Source organism: Cyprinodon tularosa, unplaced genomic scaffold (assembly GCF_016077235.1).
Source record: "Cyprinodon tularosa strain WSP-4 unplaced genomic scaffold, ASM1607723v1 ctg18, whole genome shotgun sequence".
NCBI classification, from domain to species: Eukaryota; Metazoa; Chordata; class Actinopteri; order Cyprinodontiformes; family Cyprinodontidae; genus Cyprinodon; species Cyprinodon tularosa.
In genome coordinates, this window is record NW_024038608.1 from 1955534 (window position 1) to 1981363 (window position 25830).

Below are 25830 nucleotides of genomic sequence, written 5' to 3' on the forward strand. Positions count from 1 at the left end.
TGAGAGGCTCATACAGGAGAAAAAAAATCTGCTTAGAAACGACTTTTTCTAAACGGTAATGCTACCATCTCCTCTGCTCTGGTGCCCATTCGGTTTCTCAAATGGACGTATTGCCAAGCAAGGTGATAGCCATTCTACTGAGAATTTTAAAAATCATAAAAATTTCACCATATTCTATCAGAAAATTTTATTAAAAATGAACATATTTGAACAGAGTTTTGTTTCTGTCTTAAGTGTTTTTCAAATACAAGCTTTCAAAAGGTGTTAGTATAGCTTTATAGGTTTGTTTCCAACTAGTCAAACTGTGGTGCGATAAAACCATGGCACTGAGGTATATCTCTGCAGCTTTAGATGTTAAATTATTTCAAACTCCTCTGAAAGATTGTACGACTGAATTTTATTTTCACACTTTCTTCACTTGTGCTTTAAATGTTAGTGTGGAATACGTAATAGTATGTAAATATTTGTACTCCTGAACCATTTGAGTAGGAATATAGGTGCAGAAGGGCAAAAATCTGAGTGAAACAGCCAGGATTAGTTATTTTATCCGCCAGTAAGGTCCAGTCAGAGCTCTGAATGCATTCAGCAATGATTTTAAAGTATACTCAATGTTCCAGATTAGCTTCATTCAATCTTATTTTGAGCTTTTTTCCCCCTCAAAGATCGAGCAAAAATGTCAAATTAGGAAAACCATGTTTCCTTTTCTTTCCACCTAATAGCTCTACAACCTTTCTTTGCTCTATCCTTCCCCAAAGAAAGAAAAGGCATTAAAGTTTGTGCCTGACAAGCATGAAAAAAACCCTACAGGGTGGAAGATCGCCCTTACAAGGCCCTGCACACTAAAACACAGACACGCTGTATTAAAGAAACATAGCGCCGAATGTACTTTAGGTGTTGGAGGCAGCCGCTCTGAAACACCTACATGTCCACTGAAATGGAAGACCGGAAAAGGCACAAAGTCAATGGAACCATGACAGGAATGCAGAAGCAGGAGGAAGAGAACAGCCCCACAGGGGGCGCTCTCTGAGGACTCTATGCAAGAACAGGATTTGGCATAGATGGACGTTTATCCCTGGAAATCGGTTAACAAATTTTAAATCCATTTCATACTTCAAGAAAAAAAAATGCAGCCAGTTTCTTATGTAAAGCAATAGCTAATTGCTAAAAAAGTAACAAAAAAATAGTTGAATTTGCATATTAAAAAACTAAAAGTGACAAACTCTCAGGCTCTAATAAAAGCCCCCTCCTGTAAACCTTCCTTCACTCTCTAACCTTTTTACTCTTTTTACTTCCCTCTAATACTCATTTACACTTCTGTGCCCTTTTTTCCTCCCCTCTTGCGCTACTTTGTGCCACCTGCTGTCTAAACCAATCATTCTCAGCCGAGTCTAGATAAATGAGGGCATCCCTCCTTTCTATCTGTCTCTGTCGCCATGCTCAGAGGACATCACTCTGAATGGATGGTGAGAATATTTTAAAAGGAAGGGAAGAACAACGGTAAAGCTGTTTATAAGCCCTAAACCTCAGGATGCTGATGTGCTAGATGGATGCATAACTTGGTGAGCTAGTGTTATATAAAGCAGCCAATCAGAGGTTGGGTTTAACATTCCTGGCTGGCCACCCTGCAGCCCGTTACTCAGCTGCATGTTACTTTTTATTGGACAGGATTTGTTTTGTTCAGACTCTGAGTAGGTCAGTTTCGTTCACTCCACCCCCTGTAAAGAGACCAGAGATTCAAGATCATCCAAGATCGGGAATTCCTCAAGTTAATTTTCACTTTAATAAGCTGGAAAATGTGAATTATTGGATATTTTTGAAAAGTTTTACTTGTTTATGGATTTACCTTTTTTTCTCTTCCAAAGGGAGTCTGTGTTTTGAAGCTTCAATAACTGGATTACAGGCTTTTCAGTCAAAGTCTGTATTTCGACTAGACCATCCTAAACTCTTTAAGGTGTAAGGAGTCTATCGTTAAAGGTCATATCGACAATTGTTTTTCTAAAAACTAATACATCCACAGGACATCTGAGCTAAAAGAATTCTTACAGAAAATTACATTTATTATTATTTATTATTATTAGTCCATTTATTGACTAGAAGTGAATGTGGAGGTCAATACGAGGTAGAAAGGTAGTTTAACTATGCCGGTGATCCCAAACAGCTACAGGTAGCTCAACGACTGAGCCAGGAAATAAACCCATTTTATTTTATTGCAAGTTAAAGTCTTTCAGTGTTAACCTCTTAACATCCACCTCATTTTGGGTAATCCTCGCCTATTTTGCATACCCAAATGAAAAAGCAAATAACTTAGCAACTGTTTTTTTTTTTTTTTTCTTATGAGGTTTAAGAATTGCATTCTTTTCAAATTGTGTGTGTTTTTTTTTAGATAATATTCTCCTTTTGAGATTTCCAGTGTAGTAAGAAGCAATGAGCATTTCTATTGGTCGACATGGACAATATAATGGATGAAGAACAAGCATTCACATTGATCTTGAAGTAGAGAGAATGTGATTTACGAATTAACATTAAAAGAAATGAAAACACAAATACATAAAAACTGTGAAAAAAACTGAAGAAAAAATTTTTTTGAAAAAAAAAAAAAAAGAAACCTAAGAAAATGGTAAACGTTAATCCCACAACCTTTTTCTTTTTAAATAAAAAAATGAATTGTATTTCTGGATTTAATTTTTTTCTTTAAATGTATCTTTACAAAACATGCTTGTTTGCAAAATAATGCAACAAAATTTGCTCCATATTTCCCCCAGATAATCTCTGAAGTCATTTTATATTCCATCATCTCTATTAAACACTGTGTGGACAAAAGTTGTGGGAACTGATCACATAAGACAGGAAATTAAGAATTTCAAGACATTAACATAAACCAAATCCTTTTTCAAGCACACAAAAATAACAACTTTATTCCATAATGGTTCCACAATTTGTGGCTTTTCTAGCATGCACACTTACAGAGTCTCTTTTGGCAGCAATATTTAAAAAATGCCTTCATCAGGACTCTTATTCAATCACCATATGGCAATGGATAAGAATATCCGTAGTATTCCTCACGGCTGGATTAACCATCTACTTTGGATTCAACATATACAAAGTCCCAGTTTGGATATGGGGAATAATCTAGTTAATTAAATTGGGATGATCATTTAGGATTTTCTTAATCTTCACATTTCTCTCCTACAGTTTCTTATTTCACAGGACAATTCAACCTAAGAGAGCTTAGCACATGGAGAAAGCAGATCTAAAAGCAAGTGAGGAAAAAGGAACAGAAGAGATCTAATGAAGAGATTAAGATATGGACAAAGAAAAAAAGATTTGATTAAACCACTGATAGAGGTTAAAGAACAATGTGACAAATTAAGGCTTGGAGGGGAGAGAATAAATGAAAGAAAAAGAAGGATAAAGCAAATAAGCTGCCTTCATGAACATTTAAATGCAAACCAACAGGCACACAAGCCAAAATGGGCACACATGCTCATAAATCTCAATCACCGTGGCAACGGCACACCTCAAAAAACCTAGTAATCAACTTTGAAAATAGTGATGGGACTAATGCAACTGGATGTCTGCTTTGGACACACAATTCAGAGATTTTCTGCAGAGAAAGGTTCCATATAACTGTAGTACGAATGTTTAGGGAGTACTTTTTAAAGCAATACTACTAGTAAGAAGTACTCCAACACAGAGTTCCCCTGGCTGGTACCAGTCCGTCTATCATTCGTCACCAGGCTAATTACAGAATTATTTATTATCCGAATCTGAATGGGGATTTGTTTTAAAAAAAATCAACAAATTCTCTCAATTACATCCATCTACTGTATGGCTCACTGTTGACTTCTATAAGTAACGACACCATAGAGCTAAAGTAGCAAAAAATTTGTAATAAGCAAACGTCTTTAGAAAGTTTCTTTGTGAAGGGCCAATGGTTCGCTGACGATTCCAGAAAGTATTATCATCCTACTATTAATATTAGAGAAAATAACATTGTTTTTACTTTTGGGCTCAATTTATTTGGGTTTTATCTGCTGCAGATTCATCTGTGAAAATAATGTCCAACATTAAACCACTCAGTGGGGCAAAACAGTTTTGGGGCCACTGATCTAAGAAACCATATTTTGTTGTTTTAAAAGAAAAACAACTATCTGGTCTTTGGTCCTAGTGGCCTTTATTTCAAAGTCAGCTGACAGAAAATGTGTTTAAAGTGGTTGTGTGGGGGCATTCGGCACAGGTCTATGGGTTGGAAAGAAACTCTTGGACAGCTGCCTACAGGACTAAGCCCTCTGGACCAGGTGCTTCACCCAAGGGTGTATCTTTGTGATGAAAGTTAGAGGGACACTTGAGTGATGGCTGATAGACCCAAACACTTTCAATAGGGTTAGTATTTTCCAAAAATGAGCTCAAACATATATTTATTGAATTATTTCCTTGTTCAGAACATGAGTAGCACAATACACTGATATTTTTATTATTATTTATATTATAATTATACTATATAGGTAGATAGACAGATGCCTTTTAGTGCATTATTTATAAAGGGCTCAAAAACAATGTAAAAAGACGAAGAACAGCTGATATCCGATGCCAACAGCAATATATCATGCATCCCTAGCATGGACACGGACGGACGGACGGACGGATTCCCTTTAAGCTGTGATAAATCAGTGATGATCCCATTTCACCGGCAGCAAAATCAAATTTAGAAATTTGTCCCATATATCATTGACAGCCATGAACATTATAATTCAAAAATCACTTATTTACTGATTTTTACTCTATTATTTGTGCTTTAATTTATGTAGGTATCTTCCATTTTGATTTTTAAGTATGTCCCGCGAGTCTGGATGTCTCAAGGGTTGGCTGGCACAGCTATTTCTGAGTCTTGATTAATTACAAAAGACTAGAAAGATATTTCGAATTTAATTATAGAATAGCATATTTTTTTCTTGTTAACTTTCAAGTAAACTTGGAGATATAATTTATTGCATGTTGCATATCCCAGTAAATCTGTTTCACCTTTAAACCTGCAGCTGTCCCTGCTTGTGTCTCTGTGCTCTGCTTAAAAACAGATTTAAGAGCCTCTCTACTATTATAATGATGCCAGAGAAATAACTTTCCAGATATCTAGAAGCTCTGCAGTCTGATTCTTTCTGTTTAATCAGAAAATAACAGATATGTGTTAATTTTAACCTTTAAATTGGAGTATGGTCCTCTGAGAAGTCCAGCCTTTTTTACTAGTAAAGAAGAACAGAAAATTTAAACTATGTTTTCTTAAGCTTCTTGCATCACGATACTAACCTGAATAAACTTAAAATCTGTAGCCATTTTTAACTGTAAAAGCTCCGTATGTCTGAGGAACAGATTTTTTGGTGGCATCTCCAATTTGTTTAACCAACTCGTCTCCTAAATTTTATTTAAATATATATAGAAGTAGCTGCCGCTGTTTAAATTCACAGAGTGCTTCTGTGTGTCTTTCCTCCAACCATGTAGCTACTATGTAAAGCAGTGAATAGGGACTGCAGAAAATACGTCTCAAAGCGACTGATCCGATGATGTTACACTGATAGGCGGGGCTCGGGAGAGAGTAAAAAAAAAAAAAAAAAAAAAAAAAAAAAAAAAAAAAAAAGATTTAAAAAGCTCTGAAGACCAGCAGTTAACCAGCAGAAAGGGGGAAAAGTGGAAATTATTGGTGGGGACTGTCTCCGCCAGGCCAAAGTTGGTGGATCATGTCCACACAGGTCCTTCAGAAAGTTACGCCTGTGGCTTCACCCCACATCTAACGTTCTGTTCTAATCATTTTATTGGTTTTAAGATGACTGTTGTTTTCAGCAACATCTTAAAGACATATAAGAAAACGTATACATCCTTGTCACTAATTTCAAAAAATGTACCTCATATGAAGAATATTTTCAGCCTTTACTGCTTGTAATTTTAATAATAGCTTACAGATAATGAAAATCCCTAATTCAAAACATATTGATGCTAACTCACAGTAGTAAAGCCGAAGATGGAGTTCTGCAAGGTGAATTTGTTAGAATGTCAAAGTATGATGGTTTATTATTGGTAGAAAATGTTATTCAAATCTAAATAATCCTTGATAATGGACTTCTGGATATCCTGGGAATGTCTTTGTAGCCCCTCCTAGATTAATGGATGGCAAAGTTTGACTGTACAGGGCAGGGGTCTTAAACTCACTAGTATCCTACAACTTTTAGCTCTCACTCCCCTACCGTACACACCTGGATCTAACGGCTAAACTAACCCCCTAGCAGTATTCAGGGTCTACTAATAAGCTTATACAGGTGGGTTGAAGCAGAGACACATCTAAAAGATGCAGCATGTTGGCCCTGAGGGATTTGAGTTTGAGACCACTGCTCTTTTCTTTCTGTTTTCACATTTTGATGCTCTAGAACTGTTGGTTATTGAGTGAAATACTGTCCAAATGACAATATACTGTATGCCTGGGGTGGTGGTAGTGGTCACTGGGTTGGGGTATTAGGGTTTCTGACAATGAAAATGTAAATTGTCAAGTCTGAGAATACCAGAGCCAAAAGCCCCCCAACCATCAACAGCAGGAAAGGTGAGTTAAGTGTATTGCCGAAGGACACAATGACTAAGACGAATTTAACAGCCAATCAACTGGTTACATGACTTCCTTAACCACAATCGCCACAAAACTTGGTGATGCCGCTATGCTGGCTGAGTTTGAGGAGCAATTATGGTGTCCCACATTAAAAAGCAATCACTAGCACTACCCCTGTATGAGAAAATGTGAACGAAGGAAAAATAGGCTTTGGTGCATGAAACCCTAACAATCTGGAGCAGCTTGGGGAGTTCAGGCTTACGACAGTGTTTTATTTTCAGAGTTCACAATTCCAGGTCTATTTGGCATTGGGTTTGGAGCAGTTTGATAGTTTGCCTGAAAGTCAGACCAGTGCTGACAAGGATTGGCACCATTCTCCACCATTTCTCTCTGTTTCCTTCCTGACGAAACAGTATTGATTGACCGTGCTCCACAGACAAAGGTGAGCATAACTGAACTTTGACCGTGGCGTGCTAAGAGTCACCTCGCTCTGCACTTTGCTCAAATCAGTGCATTTGAGGTGTTGTGTTGCGTGACATAACGTGTTTCATAGGGCAGCGGTGTGCTCGAAATGTTCCGTTTAAAACAGCAGTTACTGTGTCTTGTTAATGAAATTCCAGTTAATTTGTTGTTTTGTTCGGAAATCAATAGACAGATCAATGCTGCTGTCGCCATCATATGGATACTGCAAAGGTGTTGTTCTGGTCAAGAGTAAACTGAGCCAAAAGTCAAAGCTCTCAATTTAGCGGTCGGTCTGCCATGCTACCCACTGTAGTCACAATAAGTAGAGCATGACCAGAAGAACAAGATCTAGGATACAAGATGCTGAAATTAGGGTAGCCTTGCACTCCCTGAGAGATAAAGTGGGATCAGCCATTTGGCAAACACACTGAGTGGAGCTGCTTCTCCTCCACATTGAAAGGAGGCAAGGTGGCATGGTCATCCGTTTTGGATGCACCCTTGGGAGTTATTCCAGGTACGTCCAGCCTAGATGTTGCGCAGGGCATGGCCCAGGAAATACTGGAGTGAGTATATATCTAGCCTGACCCTGGGACATCTTGAGCTTCTCCCAAAGAGCTGAAGGATGTGACTGAGGGAAGTACAGAAATGTAAGCTGAGACTGCGATCCCCACAAAATGTCTAGGGATAAGCAGAGGGTGATGACTACAAGTACAAATACAAATTAGTTGTACTTTTTTTGTTCTCTTTTCTTGGCATTTCCTCTGCATTCCTTCAGACAGTTCAGAAGCTAAAACTTAATACCAAACTTATATTTTCTTCGTGTTCTGTGTCTCTTCTTCTTGGCACTTATTAGCTAGAGGACAGGAGCCTATTTGAGACAGTTGATACCATTGCACCTGTTGAGCAGATTGCTACAGTATCACAACTTGCTGCTTTTAACTAAGATATTAATGCTACTCATTGCTGTGTATTCTTCCAAAAACAAATCCAGCCCTTTGGTACTGCTTCATCACAGCATTACTGACTCGACTTTAAAGAGAAGATGGATGTGTAGGGAATAACCTCTGAGTGCCATAAATGGAAATGCTCAAATTTTGTGTCACTCTGAGAGCAAAGAAAACAGCTTGCCTGAAAGGATGAAGGCAGCAGAAAGATGCTTTTGGCATTAAGAACAACAAACCCTTTCCTCCTGTTTATTTCCTTTTGAAAGAGGGAGAAAATAAATGGAAACAAAACATGGAAAAGGGCAGAGAGTCATTGAAGAGAGTACATAATGATAAAAACTATGTTGTGTGTGTGTTTAGTCTGGGCCCTGCATCAGAGAAAATGGACAACTTCACCCTTTCCATTATAGCCTGTTTGAAGACTGCAGAATTAGGGTTTGTAGTTTTTTTGCAAACTAACATTATTCCTCAAACATTACCGCCTGTTTTCAAATTTTGTCACATAAAAAAAAAAAAAATACATGCAGGGAAAATAATGTATTGTTTTCAAAATGTTTTACAATTAAATATTAGGAAAGTATGGCATGTATTTTTATTTACTCCGCCTCGATTGCCTCCAACACATCGAAATCAAATCTAAAGCTAGAAAAAGTAGATTGCTTTTATTCGCGTATTAAAAGATAAACCTTTTCCTACCCATCTTTTCAAAACAGCAACATCTATGAACTTTCATTTTCAAGACCTGTCATATATACGTCATTATTTTGGGGCTGATGGCTGACTGATTTCTCATTTCATTCACCTGTCTAGCTCCTCCCTGTTTCTCATCACTGCTCATCTGATCCACCTGCTCCTTCTTCTGTTTAATTCCTTGGTCCCAGCCATCAGTTCCAAATTATTTTTGAGCATTTGGTGTTGAGAGTTCTCGAGCGTTTCTGTGAAGTTCTGATTGCCTGATCCTGGTCCGTTTCTCTATTTGGAACTTTAAGCCTGCCTGCCCCTGTCTGATCTTTGTGCCTAGACTATCTTCGGACTCCTGTTGGATTATTTTGTGGACCGAGCCTGGATTCTGCCTTCCTTTGTCAGCTCGGATCTGATCTCTTGTCATTTTAGCAGCCTTCTAGGCTTCTGCGTCTGGAACTCTCTGGCAGCGTCCCCTCTGTATTTTCAGTCGACTGGCTGGAATCATCCTCGTTCTCTGGGCATGGACTAAACTGTTAAACCAGGTAAGTGACTCATGTGTTCATAATCATCCTCCGTCAGATTATGGTAGTCACTATCTTCTCTCTGAAACACTTTCCTGATTCCGATGCCCTAGCCGCTGCAGCTGTCGCCACTGCAGAAATGTCCCATCATTGTTTGAATAAACGCTTTTTATGTATTTCACCGTCTATCTTGCCTGAATTATGGGTCCTAAATTCTTATCTATCAAAATATGTCTAGTTAGATTAAAATCTTAATGTACATTAAAAAAAGTTATATGAAACCCTAAGAATCTTGAATCTTTCTCGCAAATTTTTGAAAAGACCCGCCCTCTCCAATTTAAAAAATAATGTGCATGCACAACCCTGTACCCACTCCTGAGAGGAACAGCTGTTAAACACTTCCATTTATCCTTAAGGAGGTGCGACGATGCAATGATAAGGCGGTTGCTGGGATGGATCTCATCTCACCCATATATATACATAAAAAGTTTCCCAACAAAAAAAAAATCATGAAATGCTTGCATATGTGTGTGTGTGCTGGAGTGGACATTTTGACATGTTTGCGGGGTAAATAAGGATCTGTGGCCACTGTATAACTGTATAACACCAATACCATTTTGAGAGCCAAAAGTTTATTCAACTATTGTCACCCATTCTAGGTAGGCAATAAAAGGTTTTACTGGATTCAGTTTATATTAGCCTTTCCTGCTTCACAAAGGGAGGCAGAAGCTTGATAAAGCCATGATTGCAATTATTTTACATCTAAGTTCTTCATATATACACACACATTAATTTCAAACAGATGGAACCGGTATGGTATCAGTCGATACTGCACCGCCAGGTATCTGATATCGGTATCGGGGCCAAAAAATGGCATCGGTGCAACATTAGAAGAAGGACGGTGAGCACCAATGAGTCCTATTGGATATTTTACAATGGTTGGGTTGTCAATTTGTATACCTGTATATGTACGCAAACTTATAATTAACTTATAATTAATTAGCACCTTACAGGGTTTCATCTATTTGCCTGGTGAGCTAGGAATGGACTTGTTGTTGTACCTTTGCCTACAATATTCTGATTTCTTTAAGTTAACATATTGTAAATTTTTGCTTCATGGACGGCGGACAGGTTAGGATGCAGATTAGTTAGTGAATCCATTCTTGAACATTAAGTCACATCTGTCTTTTAATACACAATATATCATTATGATGATGCGTTTTCCTCTTTTAGGAAAAACGGCTGTCGCTCATAAAATAAGTGATTAAGCCAGTTTTACTCAAGTCAAACTGAACATGCTAATATGGAAATGTTTCATATGTAGGAGCAACTAGAGGCTAAAGCCAGGCACACACTGTGCGATATTTTCAATCTTTGCACACAGCTACAGCTTAAAGAGTATGACGAAACCACAGGGTTTAAAAGTTCACAGCTATTGATGCATGTTCTCACACTGCGTGGCCCAAAGTTCTGATGCGATCTGATGACGGCCGACTGAATTTCAAACATGTTTGAAGTTGACCTTATGATTCCTGATCGGGAGGTGGTCATGAGAGGCTGATCGCCCCTCGTTACCCCCTGTAAACTACATGATTCATGACCTGGCTGAAACTTCTCCCGATCGAAAAATTCTTGCACGACTTGAAAGTCGCCCTGAAAAGGGCAAAAAAAAAAAACATACAGTGTATGACTGACTTAAAGATGGATAAATAGATCGCATAGAGGCTGGATTTCTTGTGCCCAGGGTTGACTGGGCTTTTCTAAACATAAAAAATATTTGGCTTGAAGTTATTGTAACACCATACAATGATGCCTACACTAATAAAATCCTGGTTTGTTGAGCAAATCATTAACTGTAACTGCAATCCAAAGTAAAGCCTGGCTTTCCCTGCCTTTCTCTGCATCACCACTACTTCCCAATAAGTATCAGTTAACTGCTTGGAAGTGGAAATAGAAGCAAGAGAGGGAGCTGCTTTGGGTCTGTAACTTCAAACAACATTCCGGTTTGCTTTTTTCCATTTAATGTGCCTCAAAGCTCATTTTGCAAATATTATTTAGATGCCAGCTGTCAGTGTGCTTGGAGTCAAGCACACAGAACTATGAATGGATTTGATGAGTAGTGAATGAAATTCTTGTTGATGACTCGTTGCTTGCAGCTGATGCTAACATAGTTCATGATTGCATCTTGATACATTTATACCTAGAAAGGTTCACAAACCTTTATAAATAGGAATTTCTTATTGTAAAAACCATCAAAGCATTTATTTGCTTACTTATGCTATGATTTTTTTGGGCAAACAAAAGGAAGTAAATGTAAAATCTCAAGCTAATTTGCAGTTTTAGGAGATTTTCTAGTCCTGTTTATCAAATTCAGGCCATGTGGACCTGTTTTTTGGGTTAAATGGATGGCAAGCTACTGAAACCTGCTTGCAAACCACTGCTTAATTGTCTGGTAGTATGCCCTTGCAGCCTGTGCTCTGTTGCCCTTTGTTCTCATTGAAACAACTTCACCAGCTTCAATTTGGTAAGTATTTTAAGATTTAATCTGTAAGCTAATAATGAAAATTTCAATGATTTTAGTAACTAATTAGAAATTAATCAAATTTAGTCTCTAGATCTTAAGCACAGGTTTATAAAAAGTGTCTGGATAAAAATAAGGGCATGATTTAAGCTGTTGTGTGGGAGAGCTGAGGTAAAGGCAGTCAAGTAAATTAAGCCTTCACTAGAAAATCTGAAGCATTGAGGTAGAAAAGTGTGAAGGAAGACGAAATGGTATGTTTTTCCATGAAAATGCAGGATGCAGAATCATCTCCCCTTTTTTTAACAAAGCAAAAAAAAAGAGACAATATACAGATATTTTGTATAAAAAACAAATGTATAAATTCTATAGCAATGTAGAGAAACACATTTATCATTATATTAAAAAATACAATTTGTTACCTGCATAAACAGTGAGAAAAATTAGTATTTAAACACCCTGCTATTTTGCAAGTTGTTCCACTTAGAAAACATGGAGTGGTCTGAAATTGCCATTGAGGTGCATGTCTACTGTGAGAGACACAATAACTATTAATTTCTATGATTCAGCTGCAAATAAGTATTTGAACACCTGTCTATCAGCTAGAATTCTGACCCTCAAAGACCTGTTTGTCTGCCACTAAAATGTCCACCTCCACTCCATTTATTCTCCTAAATCAGATGCACCTGTTTGAGTTTGTTAGCTGCATAAAAACACCTGTCCATCCTATACAATCCAACTACTAACATGGTCAAGACCAAAGAGCTGTCCAAAGACACTAGGGACTAAATTGTAGACCTCCACAAGGCTGGAAAGGGCTACGGGGAAATTGCCAAGCAGCTTGGTGAACAAAGGTCCACTATTGGAGCAATCATTAGAAAATGGAAGAAGCTAATCATGACTGTCAATCTCTCTGAGATTGGGGCTCCATGCAAGATCTCACCTCGTGGGAAATCAGCCCAGAACTACATGGGAGGAGCTGGTCAATGACCTGATAAAAGCTAAGACCACTGGTTCCAAAGTTGTTGTGGGTAATACACAAAGACGTTATGGTTTACAATAATGAAATCTTCTTAAACCAGCACATGTCGAGTCCTGTCTTAAGTTTGCCAATGTTCCTTTGAATGATCCAGAGGAATCATTGGAGAAAGTCATGTGGTCAGATGAGACCAAAATATAACTTTTTGGTCATAATTCCTCTAACCGTGTTTGGAGGAAGAAGAATAATGAGTACTGTCCCAAGAACACCATCCCTTCTGTGAAGCATGGGGGTGGTAGCATCATGCTTTGGGGGTGTTTTTCTGCACATGGGAAAGGGCTACCGCACTGTATTAAGAAGAGGATGACCAGGGCCATGTATTGTGAGATTACTGGGAACAACCTCCTTCCCTCAGTTAGAGCATTGAAGATGGGAGGAGACTGGGTCTTCCAACATGTCAATGACCCAAAGCAGTTGTGGAGGAGTGGCTCTCTAAGAAGCATGTCAAGGTTCTGGCGTTGCCTAGCCAGTCCAGACCTAAACACAATAGAGAATCTTTGAAGGGAGTTCAAACTCTGTGTTTCTCAGCAACAGCCCAGAAACCGGACTGATCGAGAGAAGATCTAAGTGGAGGAGTGGGCCAAAATCCCTTCTGCAGTGTGTGCAAACCTGGTGGAAAAACTACAGGAAACATTTGACCTCTGTAATTGCAAACAAAGGATACTGTACCAAATCTTAACATCAATTTTATCAGGTTTTCAAATACTTACATACAGCTGTATCAAATTAATAAATAGATAAAACATTATGCATTGTGATTTCTAAACTTTTTTTTTTTTTTTTAAGATTATGTCTCTCACAGTGCATATGCACCTGCGATGACAATTTCAGAACCATGATTCCTAAGTGGGAGAACCTGCAAAATAGCAGGGTGTTCAAATACTTATTTGTAAAACCATACATTGTGTGTGGACGGTTTAGCTAGATGGTTCACGTTAAGAATCAAACACACTACATTTAATTCTATCCTAGGAGACACAAGCAGCAGGTCTTACCTTAGCCAACTGTAGGTTCACCCATTTTGTGAAAGTCTTCTTCTGAACGTCTTCTCTTTCATCTGTAGGGAGAAAAAAGATTTTAAGAAGAGTTCAAACCAGATGAAACATAAATGTCTAAAACATCCAGAGGTGTCAAGTAACGAAGTACAAATACTTCGTTACTGTACTTAAGTACATTTTTTAGGTATCTATACTTTACTCCATTACTATTTTTTCTTCTTACTTCTGACTTCTACTTATTACATTTTCTCACGAGTATCTGTACTTTCTATTCCTTACATTATTAAAACAACCGTTACTCGTTACTTTTGGCTTCGGTTTAATGCAGAGGTCACGGATTTATGCGGAAAAGTGCATCCCTGCTGAATATGCATCCCCAGTAGCGGGAGCGCGCCTCGCTCTGTACAACCACATATCAACGAGGGAAACGGATTAAACTATGACCAATGGAGCTACTTGTTGTTATATTAATGATATAAAAACGTTTAAATATTCCTCTTCTGGGGAAAACATTTGTGATTATATGGAAGATTCATTTAAAAAATATATGGGTGTTATGAACAACATTAAATCCAAAGATTTTGACCGAGGTACGGCTGATTTATTTTTTCTAGTCTCTTGTTTTTCACACACAACAATAAACAGTGATGCCGACGGGAAACTGCAAAGCTTTGTCTGAAGCGGAAAATCAAACGCGCATCTACACAGCACAGCGTTCACAGACCAGTGTGATGCATTCACGAGCGTCAGATAGCTATGGTGCATTCAGGAGCATGGGACATTTCATATTTTCAAGGAAAGATACATAAACGGAACAGAACTAAACTAATACAATAATGTATCTATTCAGAAACAGTGTGGGCTTTTTTTTTTTATAATACTGATTGCTCTATAATTGTCATTCTAATTTTTGTTTGATTGTGCACATCTGCTAGTTTTTTATTCTAAGAAAATCTGTAATATTAGCAGCAAATTATCAAAGTTTTTCAAAAGCCAGTTTAGAAGCTCCAAATGAGGCTTAAGATCATAGAGCGACAATTACACTGTTATTGTTTTACAGGTAGAATTAGCATTTGCTGACCCTTGACCTTTAACTACTGATGGATGTATAGGAATACAGTCATATAAGTGTCAACTCCTCTGAGATAACACAGGATGCAATTTTTGGCAATTTGTTTATTTATTTTTTTTTCAATTTAAAAATTTAATGTATTTTCTTTATTCAGACCCACTGATTTTTAATTGGTTCCCTGTGGTTTAATGTTTGTAAAAATTTATTTCCCGTCATGTGCTCCATCGAATGCAGATCATTGGCTCCGCCCACATCTAGTGAAAACTAGTGTGATTGGATGAGTCATAGAACGCAAACACTCATTGGTTAGCTAAAGGAAATCATCAGAAGCAAGCAGGTGTTCTTCAAACTGCTAACGTGAATTGTCTATGCCATGCTACAATGTCGGATTCAGAAAAAGATATTGAAATGTCTGAAAGGTCGGACACAGGCGAGAGCGTATCGGGAGACGGAGACCAACAAGACCTCCCTCATCCTTGGCCCTATCTCAAAGAATTTTTAGAAATAGTCGAAAAATGTATCTTTAATATTCATATAGCGGCATCTGGCTGTTTTTTTTTTTTTTAAGGTTACTTTATACTTTTATACTTTAAGTAGTTTTTGGAGCACATACTTTTTCACTTTTACTTGAGTAAAGAGGTCAAGTTGATACTTCAACTTTTACCAGAGTGTTTTTAAACTGCAGTATCTATACTTCTACTTAAGTAACAAATGTGGGTACTTTTGACACCACTGAAAACATCACAGTGGGGAAACTCCGAGAAATATATAAAAGCAATGTTAAAAATATCTGCTAGGATGGTCAGATGATTGTGTATGTTTAACTATACTTCAGTACTGACTTCTGACTCATAAAGTGGCGCTCAGCTTCATTAGAGATTCTTCAAATCCTGCTCAGGGCTAATTGCAACCTCATCACATCAATCAGAAGCCCACTTACAGGGCATCACTGGCTGTGTATCAGCATCACAGAATAAACCACATAGAGGCCTCCAATCTCAGCTCTGTTTCCACCTGCTATTAAAGCACATCATCACCTGCATCTTCAGTGTTAAACTGCGATCAAAGCTTAAACGGAGCTGCCAGAAAGTGCTTACCTCCTGACGGGATTTCTTTTGTATTCGCTTTTATTGTCATAAGATCAAACAAACTCTAATATAAGAAAAAACAAAAAAGCAGCCCCTAATTAAAGACAACTTTTAGGTGAAAAACATTGCTCCTGTTGATAAAACAAGAACTTAATTTGATTCAAATATTTGTTATTCATTTTATTCTGCTAATTTAAAGTTTGATGATTATAACACTAGAATTAACAAATCATTTAAAAGAACCTGCTTTACGAAATAAATGGTCGGCAAGAGCCACCTCGTGATTTAAGAATTAGCTTCATAACAGTACATGTTTTGATCATTTAAATTTCATTTCAAATTTTTCATTAAAATTTTTCATTTTTAAATAAAAAAAACTAATACAAAGTGTATAAATGCGATACAAAGTGTTTCTGTATTTCTGTTTCAAAAACCAAAAAGCAGAGCTGTTCTTATCTGAAATGAACAACAAGTTTAAATTTAGTTTTTGTATTTCAAAACCAAAATAAAAATTTTTTTTATCTGGTTTTGGAATTTTAAATAAAAAAAAATAGATGACCAATACATTCATGAAGGATCCACTGTCCACAAGCGGAATAAAAATGGAACATTGAAGAACCGTACCAGGAGGAACTAGCCAAATGAAAATACTAAAAAGGCTCAAGTTCAATTCAAAGGGGAGGTCATACAATGAATCCAACGTACGTCCAGTTTTGTCAAAGCTTAGAACTACCTAAAGCTCTCTAATGGGGTCAACCATGTCTTAATACAGTCAGCGTGTGCTAGTGTGTTAACTTCTCACGGATGTTTTGATATATATGGGTGTTATATTTTATGTTCTTTGACAATCATACAAGTTTTGTATACAAGGTTTATAAGTTTTCACAAATGAAGCACTCGTATTACCTAAGCACTCTCATTATCTAAGTTTCTGTGTCCTTGAGAGCATGATATAATTTGTTTTTGTACTTACGAGCTCTCGGTGCCATGCTCTGAGCATAACTTGTTTTTGGTATCAGCTGTCCACAAACCCTGGGTGAGGTCAGGGGATGCCGGCACAATGTTTTGGTTTTCTGTAAAATGCTCCAGGCGTGAGAGGGAGCGGTCACTTTTCCTGATTGGGCAAAACATGTTCCTTTGAAGTTTGGCATAAATGGCGGGTGGCGGTTGGCACTGGCAGAGTCTGCTAGGGTTGCGTACGAACGCCTAGCTGCGTGTTGCTGCCCTGCTTGGGTCGACTGGCTCTCCGATCCTTTGTGTCACGGTAAGGGGGACAATATAATTTGTATTGGAACAATATATTTTGTATTCAGCACCGTGCCTTGATTGATGTGCTTGTTTTGCTGTTTTCTATGGCGGAAAAAAACGACACATTTTACTCTAGCAGAAACAGTGTGTGTATGTATCTGTGTGTTATCTTTATTACAGACTCATCCCGATCCTGCCTAAATTTCCTATTACAGGTTTCAAGATTTCATGGCCCACCACGCCAAAGTGCTACATTTCTAAAGGCAAATTTCAACATTTCCCTCCATGCATTTTCGCAAAAAAGAAAAGCTAATTATCCTTGTAGCTTCTGACAGCCGAAGGAAACTAAGGTAATGTAAACTCAATGGGTTGTTGGTGTTTAGATTTAGTAAAAAAAAAAAGCCAGGCACTCTTAGGTGTGAAATTGGCTTGTTTTCTTTCTTTTTTTTGGTGTGTTCAAACCGTAAAAGCCCACAATACCGCACTCTCCCAAAACCCTGATAGGGGTGCTAACATTAGCTAGGGTGACCAGACGTCCTCTTTTTCCCGGACATGTCCTACTTTTCATACCTAAAAAATGTCCGGGAGGAATTTCAAAATCATCCGGGATTTAGGTCGACTACAGTGCGGCACGTAGTCGTTTCGACTACGCGCCGTCAGCTCCAGGAACCCCGGTGGACGGAAGCAGGGAGCCAGCGGAGGTAACAGAGGTTGGGTCAGCTGTCTGTATTCACAGCGTTTTGAATCTGTTTTTTTTTATTTTTTTCCCCTCTCACCCGGTGCTCTCGTGTCCCGCATTTGATCTAACATCATCGGAAATGTCGCTTTGAGACACCCGATTTGCCTTATTTCACTGCTTAGAGAGCCGCTACATGATTGGAGGAGAGAAACAAAGCAGCACTCAGTGAATATTAACCAGCAGCTACTTCGATTCGTAAAAGTTAGGAGATGGGTTGGATAAAATAATTAGAGATGCCACAGAAAAATCTGTTTGTTAGACATATGGAGCTTTTTCAGCTAAAAAATAAAAAGCAACAGATTGTAAGTTTAAACAAGTTAGTATTATAATGCAAGAAGTTTGAGAAAACAGTTTGTTCTTCTTTACTAGTTAAGAAAAGCTGTGCTTCTCAGAGGACAATGACTCCCAGTTACTGGTTAAAATTAACATGTTTTTTTTTTATTTTACAGACAGAATCAGACTGCAGACCTTCTACATATCTTGAAGTTTTGTTTCTGGCATCATAATATTAGTAAATAAGTTCATAAATCTTTCTAAACAGAGCATAGACCACATAGGAGAGCTACGTCCTCCGGACAAGAACTGGCTGTACATCCACACCTTATGGACAACGGACATTCTTTTGAGGACCTGAAAGTTCACATTTTGGACAAAGAAGACAGGTTGTCTGAAAGGGGTGTAAAGGAAGTAATTTATGTTAATAGAGAAAAATAACCTTAAACAAATGGGGTGGACTCAGGTTCCAGCTCCCAAAAACCTACAAGGCATAGAGTTGATTCCTTTCCACTATCATAATCCTCATCGCCATGCAAGGGACCAAGACATCTCATTTGTTCAGTCAGGCCCCTAACGACTCCGCCTTTTCAGAGGCATAAACCAGTACTGGTATTGCAAGCTAACAAAGACCTCAACAATGCCCATTACTAAGGGACAGACCTGTTCTATTGGTTCTATTTGCATGCCAAACAAGGCTTTGTTGCGCTAATCTATAAAGCTTGGAACTCAAGACTAATCCAGACATCTTGAATTGAAAAAGCTTCCTGGATGGAAAGCGAAACGTCTTCAAACTTGGAAATTGTTGTTTTTTTTTTTTACTTTTTTGGAGTGACTATGACCTGGACTGAGAATCTTTACAACTTAGACAACTTTTATTGTCATTTTCCACTAAAAGAGGTGTTTCAACCTAGTTTGCATTACTGCTTCTGAACCTTCTACCTTTTCTGTAGGAAACAATGTTAAACGAACCATAACTAACTTGTAATGTGCCTAATGCTACATCCAAAATGAACAAATGTACAGACCACTCAAATTCTCATACGTACCGTGGAGAGAGGAAAAAGGGGGGATATGAATTTAAATTTTTTTCCTGCCAACAATTATTAAATGTAATTTTATAGACAATTTTTAGAGGATTATATATGTAAATCACAGGTTAACCACCTGTCAGCGTTGCAAAATGGTGATGATAAAACAGTCCGCTTTGCTATGAGTCTGCCTTGATTATGCCTGGATATCTTCATAAAATAAAAGTAACCTGTGAGGCAAAAAAATGTGTTTTGTAGGCCTTGTATGACAGGACACCAAACACTAAATATGTTTAAAGGCTGGAATGGCGTTCAAGCCAGAGGAAAGATAAAGTCCAAAATGTTCTTTGTCACTTTGTTCCGGATGGGTAAATGTCAATGTGACCATCTTTTATCAGACATGGACTCAGACATTTTTCAGAACAACTTAGAAGAGTCTTTTTTTTTTTTTAAAGCTAAAAATCTTTTCCTCCCTCTGCCAGAAAGGTGCTGGTGGAATCATTGCAGCTAGTTTCCAGAGCTGTCTGTCAGAAGCTCAACTTTTATTATCTGTGAGACTGAAATGATAGCAGAGAAGAGCCTGCATGTAGGAGCGGATAATCCTCCGAATCGTGCTCATTACTCTAGCCCTTTTATCTCAGTAAAAGTTGAAAACTTGCGGTGAAGGTGGAGTTACTCCCTTACAGTGCCCTTCTAAAACACCTAGCTTGAACTTTGCCAGACTTAGGCTTATTAGAAATTTTAGAGTGATGTTTGTTTTAAAATCCACTTTACTGTGACTCTCCAAAATAAAAAGTCATCTTGTCTTTATCAATCAACAGTGCACCAATCATTTTCACAATAAATTAAAATATTGAAACCTAAACTTTTTTGCTTTAATGCAAAATCTCCACTAAAGAAAACACCAAACAAACTAAGCCAACTGTGACACATGGCGTCGGCAGAATCATGCTGTGGCCTTTACCAAGAGTTTCTGAGAAAATAATTCAAGTCAATTTTTAAACAGAAAACAATAAAACTATTATCTTATCTTAAATCCATAACATCTATTATTTTATTTGAGGGGAAAGCAAACAAATCACCCTATTTATCTGATCGATATTTATTTTCATCGGTTGGATGAGATAATTATAGTTTTCCTTCCACATTACAATTAAGCACTACATTTTTTTTCTGTCTGCACATAGAATTCCCAAAAAGTCAAGTAAGGAGTTAAATTTGTTTCAAAGGAATCCTTTTTTGAAGGCACTATATGCTTTATACTCCTATTTCAAGAGGTCCTAGTTACAGTACCTCCATAAAAAAAACACCATTCCTCATGTTTAACCCAGATGTCTTTTCTAGAACATACATGGCAGAAATACTTTGCTAAATTCACCATCCGTTAATAAAAGCCATTGTACATTTTTGTTTTGTTTGAAAATGTGGCTTATTTAGTAAAAACAGTAATTTTACTAAATTATTCTTTGTCAGAAATGTCAGCTCTCGCAAACACTTCCCCACTTTAATTGGTTTGCAAAAAGCTTAAGCTTGGAAATCTTTCTTTCTGCAATCCTAATTGGACTTCTCAAACACAATAAGAACAAACAAAAAGCTTCTGTGATGAGGATTTTTATCAAGATGTGAATTTATGCATTTTTTCTTATTGGAAAATGCCAGCAGTGATTAGTCTTAAGGAAATTCAAAGTCATCCTTTGATGGAAATGAGGTTTCCTACAAGTTGCGTTGCCTCCTCTGCCGTTTAACAGGTACTCGGGGTTGCTTCTCATTACGAGAGAGGAGGAATTACACCCTCACCTCGAAACCCAACATCAGGTTAATATCGCAGCGGCTCAGTTAACCGGAAGTCTTTGAGTATGTTTGTAATTGTGAGCGTTGACTCTGGCCTTGCACTGGCTAATGAAGCTGATAATGAAACTTCTCCTTTAATTAACAGGTCACACATCGAGACGTGCGAGACGTCTCACACACAGAATAGAGATATATTTCTAATGTAAGAAAAGAATACACAGCACACGAATGTTCTATAAGGCAATTATCCTCTACACACAGAGCTGTACGTGTCCCTCATAGGTTCCCTCTGTTATTAAACCTAAAAGTCTTTAAAAAAAGAAGTTTTAGTAAAAAAACAAACAAAAAAAACCAACCAAGTTTATCAGATTACCCACAAATTTCTTACATTAAGAAATCACTTCAGTTGAAACTATCTAACAACACGTAGTAGGCTCAAAAAGAACCACGGCATTCTCCGATTAAAATAATATTCAAGATATTTCAGGTGTCTGTTTGTGACCTGTGGGTTATGTGTAAAGAATAAAGACCCTAAATTTTAAAAAGGAGCTGTTGTTTAAAATAAGATTTATTCAGATTTGTATGAGAACCTATTCATTTACCTGGAGTAATTAATGTATTTCTCAATACACAGTAAATACAAGACAAGATGTTACAGCTCACTGTGATCAATCACAGAAAACCAATCTGTCCTCTCATAGTGGGGTTCCTCAAGGTTTTTCAGAACAGATGTTCCAGTTAAAGGGGGTCCATTTTTCACAGCCCTACCTCCTGATGCTGAATACAAAGCACCAGGCTTTCACTAGAACTTTCTTCATTTACACATAGATTTTTTTCTTACTTTTTCTCTGAAGTGCAATAAGCTGCCTATTTCACCCTAATCTAGCTATGTGAAAATATTCCACAGGGACAAGTATGCACTAGTGAAACAGAATAAATTTTAAAGTTTGCAGCTTCTACACAGCTTTTTTGTATTTAACTCCATTCCTCTTCCTTTCAATTTCTCGCAGCATGATGCTGCTACCGCCACGTTTCACAAAAACATTATTCAAGTCCATGATTTTCAGATTCTTTATGCCTTTATTTAACATTATGATGGGTAAGTTTGACCTTTGGGGAACTGTACTGTATTAACTGGGTTTCAGATGTATTGGATTATATTTTACATCACTGTTAGCATAAATGCCACAGATTATAGGGATAATGAAATACTGGGTTTCTGTGTTTTTGTAACAGCACTTAACTGGTTTTTAATCTTACTAAAAGGACAGAAACGTAATAGTGTCAATAGGTAACCCTATCTCAGAGTTTACCACAAATGGGGTACCTCAAGGTGTCATCTTGGGGCCCATGCTATTTGAGAGTTGCATGTTCCTCTTTTTAGCTCATATCATAAAAAAAACAACAAAATAACACGCTCAGTGTGCAATGCAAATAAACACACTTTGATTTGGATAAAAATGTAAGTCATCCCCCCCCCAAAAAAAACCCTGCTCTTCTGCATGCAGGACAAAACATAAAGATTCACAGAACAAACAGCTCAGGAAATGGAAGAAGATCATTTAAAACTGAAAAACTTCAACTGTTGTTGAGCAGGGTACAGAATGAGAAATATGAAATTGCCTGTTGCTAAATGCATCAACACAGAACACTTGGGCTGTTCACACAGCAGGTCTTGATGCCCAATTTTTTTGTTTTGTGAAATCTGACTATTTTGGCAGGTGGCAGGATCTTTTATGCTTCAATCTGAACAGTTTGGGAGACCAAAGCGAACCCTCGAGCGAACGAGGAGAATGTAGATGGCATACAAATACACACCGTTTACAAAAGAAATCCTTCAAGGACTGTCACTATAACTGCATAATAGAGAGTTCTTTAAAAAAAATCAAAACATAAATGGGGATCCCGGTGTTGTTAAACTCTTAAGCAATGAAAAATGGTAGTATCATGACCAAGTCATTAGCAAAGAAAGAAACAGTGCACAGGTATGGCAAAACAGCCATTTGAAAGAAGCGTATGTAGACGTTTTGTGTCAAAAGGATCAGATTTGGTCACACTTGTGTGCTTTTTGAAAATAGCCTTACTTTTTAAAGGTAACCATGGAACTCTTGCTGTAACCAGTCTCTTGACTTGATGTTAGGATGTTTAAAGCCTGAGATGTAGTTTTACAATTTAACCTTAGTGAAATCCACTCAGTTATAATTAGGGGCATGAAAAATAAAATAAATGAATGCCTCAACTTATAAAGAATGGCTTAGGTAAAAAAAAACAAAATGGGAACATTACTTTGTTGGTTGGAAAACAGAAGATCCATTTCATTACCACAGTTTTTAGAATTGTTTAATCTATTAAGGAGCTCTTGCTGTTATGTCTGTTATGTTTACAGGGTTTATACAGGAATTAATTTCTAACTTAATGCTTTTTAATGCTCTTTTAATGTCTTAGAAATAATTTTAATGCCACCAGCCATGCCCCAAAATTCTAGTTTCCAACCACTTTTGTCGAAATTGGCATTCTTCCCCATTCTCTTGCTTTTTCTCCGACTCAAGCTTCTTTTCCGAACATACGTCTTTGCGATCAACCGGAAGCAGTTCCACGCAAATATATCGTGATATAATATGTCTGACCAAATTGTTTTCAAAAAAATGTTTCTTTGTTTTTTTTAAGAAAGCATTTTAAATGCCACAATAAACACATTTTATTTATAAAATAACAATATAATGACTTTTAATGATTTTTAATGACCCGCGGAAACTTTTACGGCAATTGCGGAGCTTTACCTGGCCGATGTTATGTCAGCTCAGCATACCCTTATTAATATGCATGATCGTTATTAGTGGTTATCAGTCCCATAGAATGGCTTCAGTTTGTGCGAGTAAGCTCAGTAAGTAGTTATCACCAAGTGAATCCTAATCCTAAAGTCATTCCTTTCCCCCACAGAATTAATTAATCTACTGTAATTTCAGTAGTTCTTCACGTTCTGCAAAAATAAATATCTAAAAATAGAATGATCCTCATGTCGGCCATGTTAAACAAACTAATCAGCCTCCAAAAAAGATGAGTTTGGATATTTGGACCAAAAGGTTTTTTTTTGTTGTTTTTATTTTCCTCATTAGACAACATAACCTTCTCCTTTTCCTTCTCTGGATTATCAGAATAGTCACTGGCACACCTCAAACGGGCACAGTTGTAATGATATTACATGCACACAGTTTTTTAGTCCTAATCAGTCAATAAGTGCCAAATATTTGGCTAATATCTAGAAAAAACACCATCAAATGTAAACCTAACTATCCACTAAAGCCTCATTTCTAAAAATCCGCATCAGATTTTGTGATTTACCAACATGTTTGCATATTTAGCAGAAATTATCTGATGTAGCGACGGCCAGGCTCTGCTTGACTTTTATGTTTTGTGACAAACAAGTGATTCAGAGCCTTTCAAACAGCCTCTTTACCCGAACAAAACAAAACTATCGAGTGTTAGACTTTAATTTTGTAAGGATTCTTCATTTGTCTGTGCATGGAAGGGGGATAGTAAAACTTCAGAAAGTTTCATTTATGCAGAAACTATCCCCAGGCACATTATACACAAATCACACAAGTCCTCTCCTCCTCTTGTCTGAATGATTCTCAGTAATTGATGTGGCCCCAGGACTTGAATCCTGAGCAGCACTTTTCAAAAATAACATTAAAATAGAAAAGCAACAAAGTGTAAAAAAAATGTGCGATATAGCACAGAAAAAGGAAAAAAAAAATTAATTCCTCTAATGATAAAGGTTTATAAAGACGTGGAAATAATTCTACATATAGTTCAGCAAGATCGTTTGATTTTCAAAGCACTGTCTACATTTCTGAAAAATTTTCTTAAAACAAATTGAGTCGCAATGATTTATAAAAGGAATCATTTGAATAATTCTATGAAGTGATCTGCAAAAGAGCTGTGAAGCACGGAGGTGGAAGCGTCGTGGTGTGGGGAAGCCTTGCTAACCCAGGACCTGGTCAATCTCCCCACATTAAAGTCACTATGAATTCTACCATGCTTCAGGTTTGTCAGCGAAAGCGTGAGGCAATCAGCATAAAAGAGGTGTAAAAACCCTATTGTACAGTACAGCAGTCTAATCTCAAATAAACATACAATTCCAATTAAAGCAACACTGTGCATCTATCTATCTACCTATATTTCAAAAGGATTTTTAGGCCAATATTCAGCACTTGCAGGGTAGCGATGCTTCCTATTCTTAAAAACACACATATAAAACTTGATTCGGGTTAATTACTGGATGAGCCATGTGACCCAGAGCACCTCTTTACAGCAGTAGGAGCTACATTAAAAATACCAGAGCTTTTTGAAGTTTTTGTTAGCCAATCAAACAGATATGACACGTTTTAGATCCATTTTTATAAGCAGCTCCATGAAAAGTGGTCTGATATCAGACTACAAAATAGAGGGAAAGTATAAATTCTTTCAACGTTGCTGTGAGACTGGGGTAGTGATAGCAAGGCAGGTTAAAGCCAGCACAATTTCACATAATGACATGAATCAAGTAGGCCCAAAATTGTGCCTTTTTGGAGAGTACGTTGAGTTTTCTGGTTTAAAAAAAAAAAAAATCAAACCAAGAAAACAACACAATTAACAAAACATGTCTTGTTTACACTCTGAATTTCTCAGCAGGTTTTAACTGAAGCCAAACACACGTTTTAACATGGAAAATTCTAATTTACTGGAGATCATACCTTTAAATGGAAAATACAAGCCAGAGAATCTCAGCTTTTTTAACCTTTCACCACAAATATCAGGCCTATCCTTAATGGGAAACAAAATGTCTAACTT

The 25830-nt window shown here is 37.3% G+C and overlaps 1 protein-coding gene across 13 annotated transcripts in view; it reads right to left on the reverse strand.

The window, feature by feature from the left end:
- The window catches only part of dmd (dystrophin), a 400034-nt gene that overhangs the window by 233261 nt on the left and 140943 nt on the right, over window positions 1–25830 (reverse strand). For all 13 annotated transcript variants that reach the window (XM_038282138.1, XM_038282143.1, XM_038282134.1 and 10 more), the window contains exon 2: window positions 13753–13814. In XM_038282138.1, the coding sequence (XP_038138066.1) occupies window positions 13753–13814 (62 nt within the window). The remainder of the gene's footprint in view (window positions 1–13752; window positions 13815–25830) is intronic.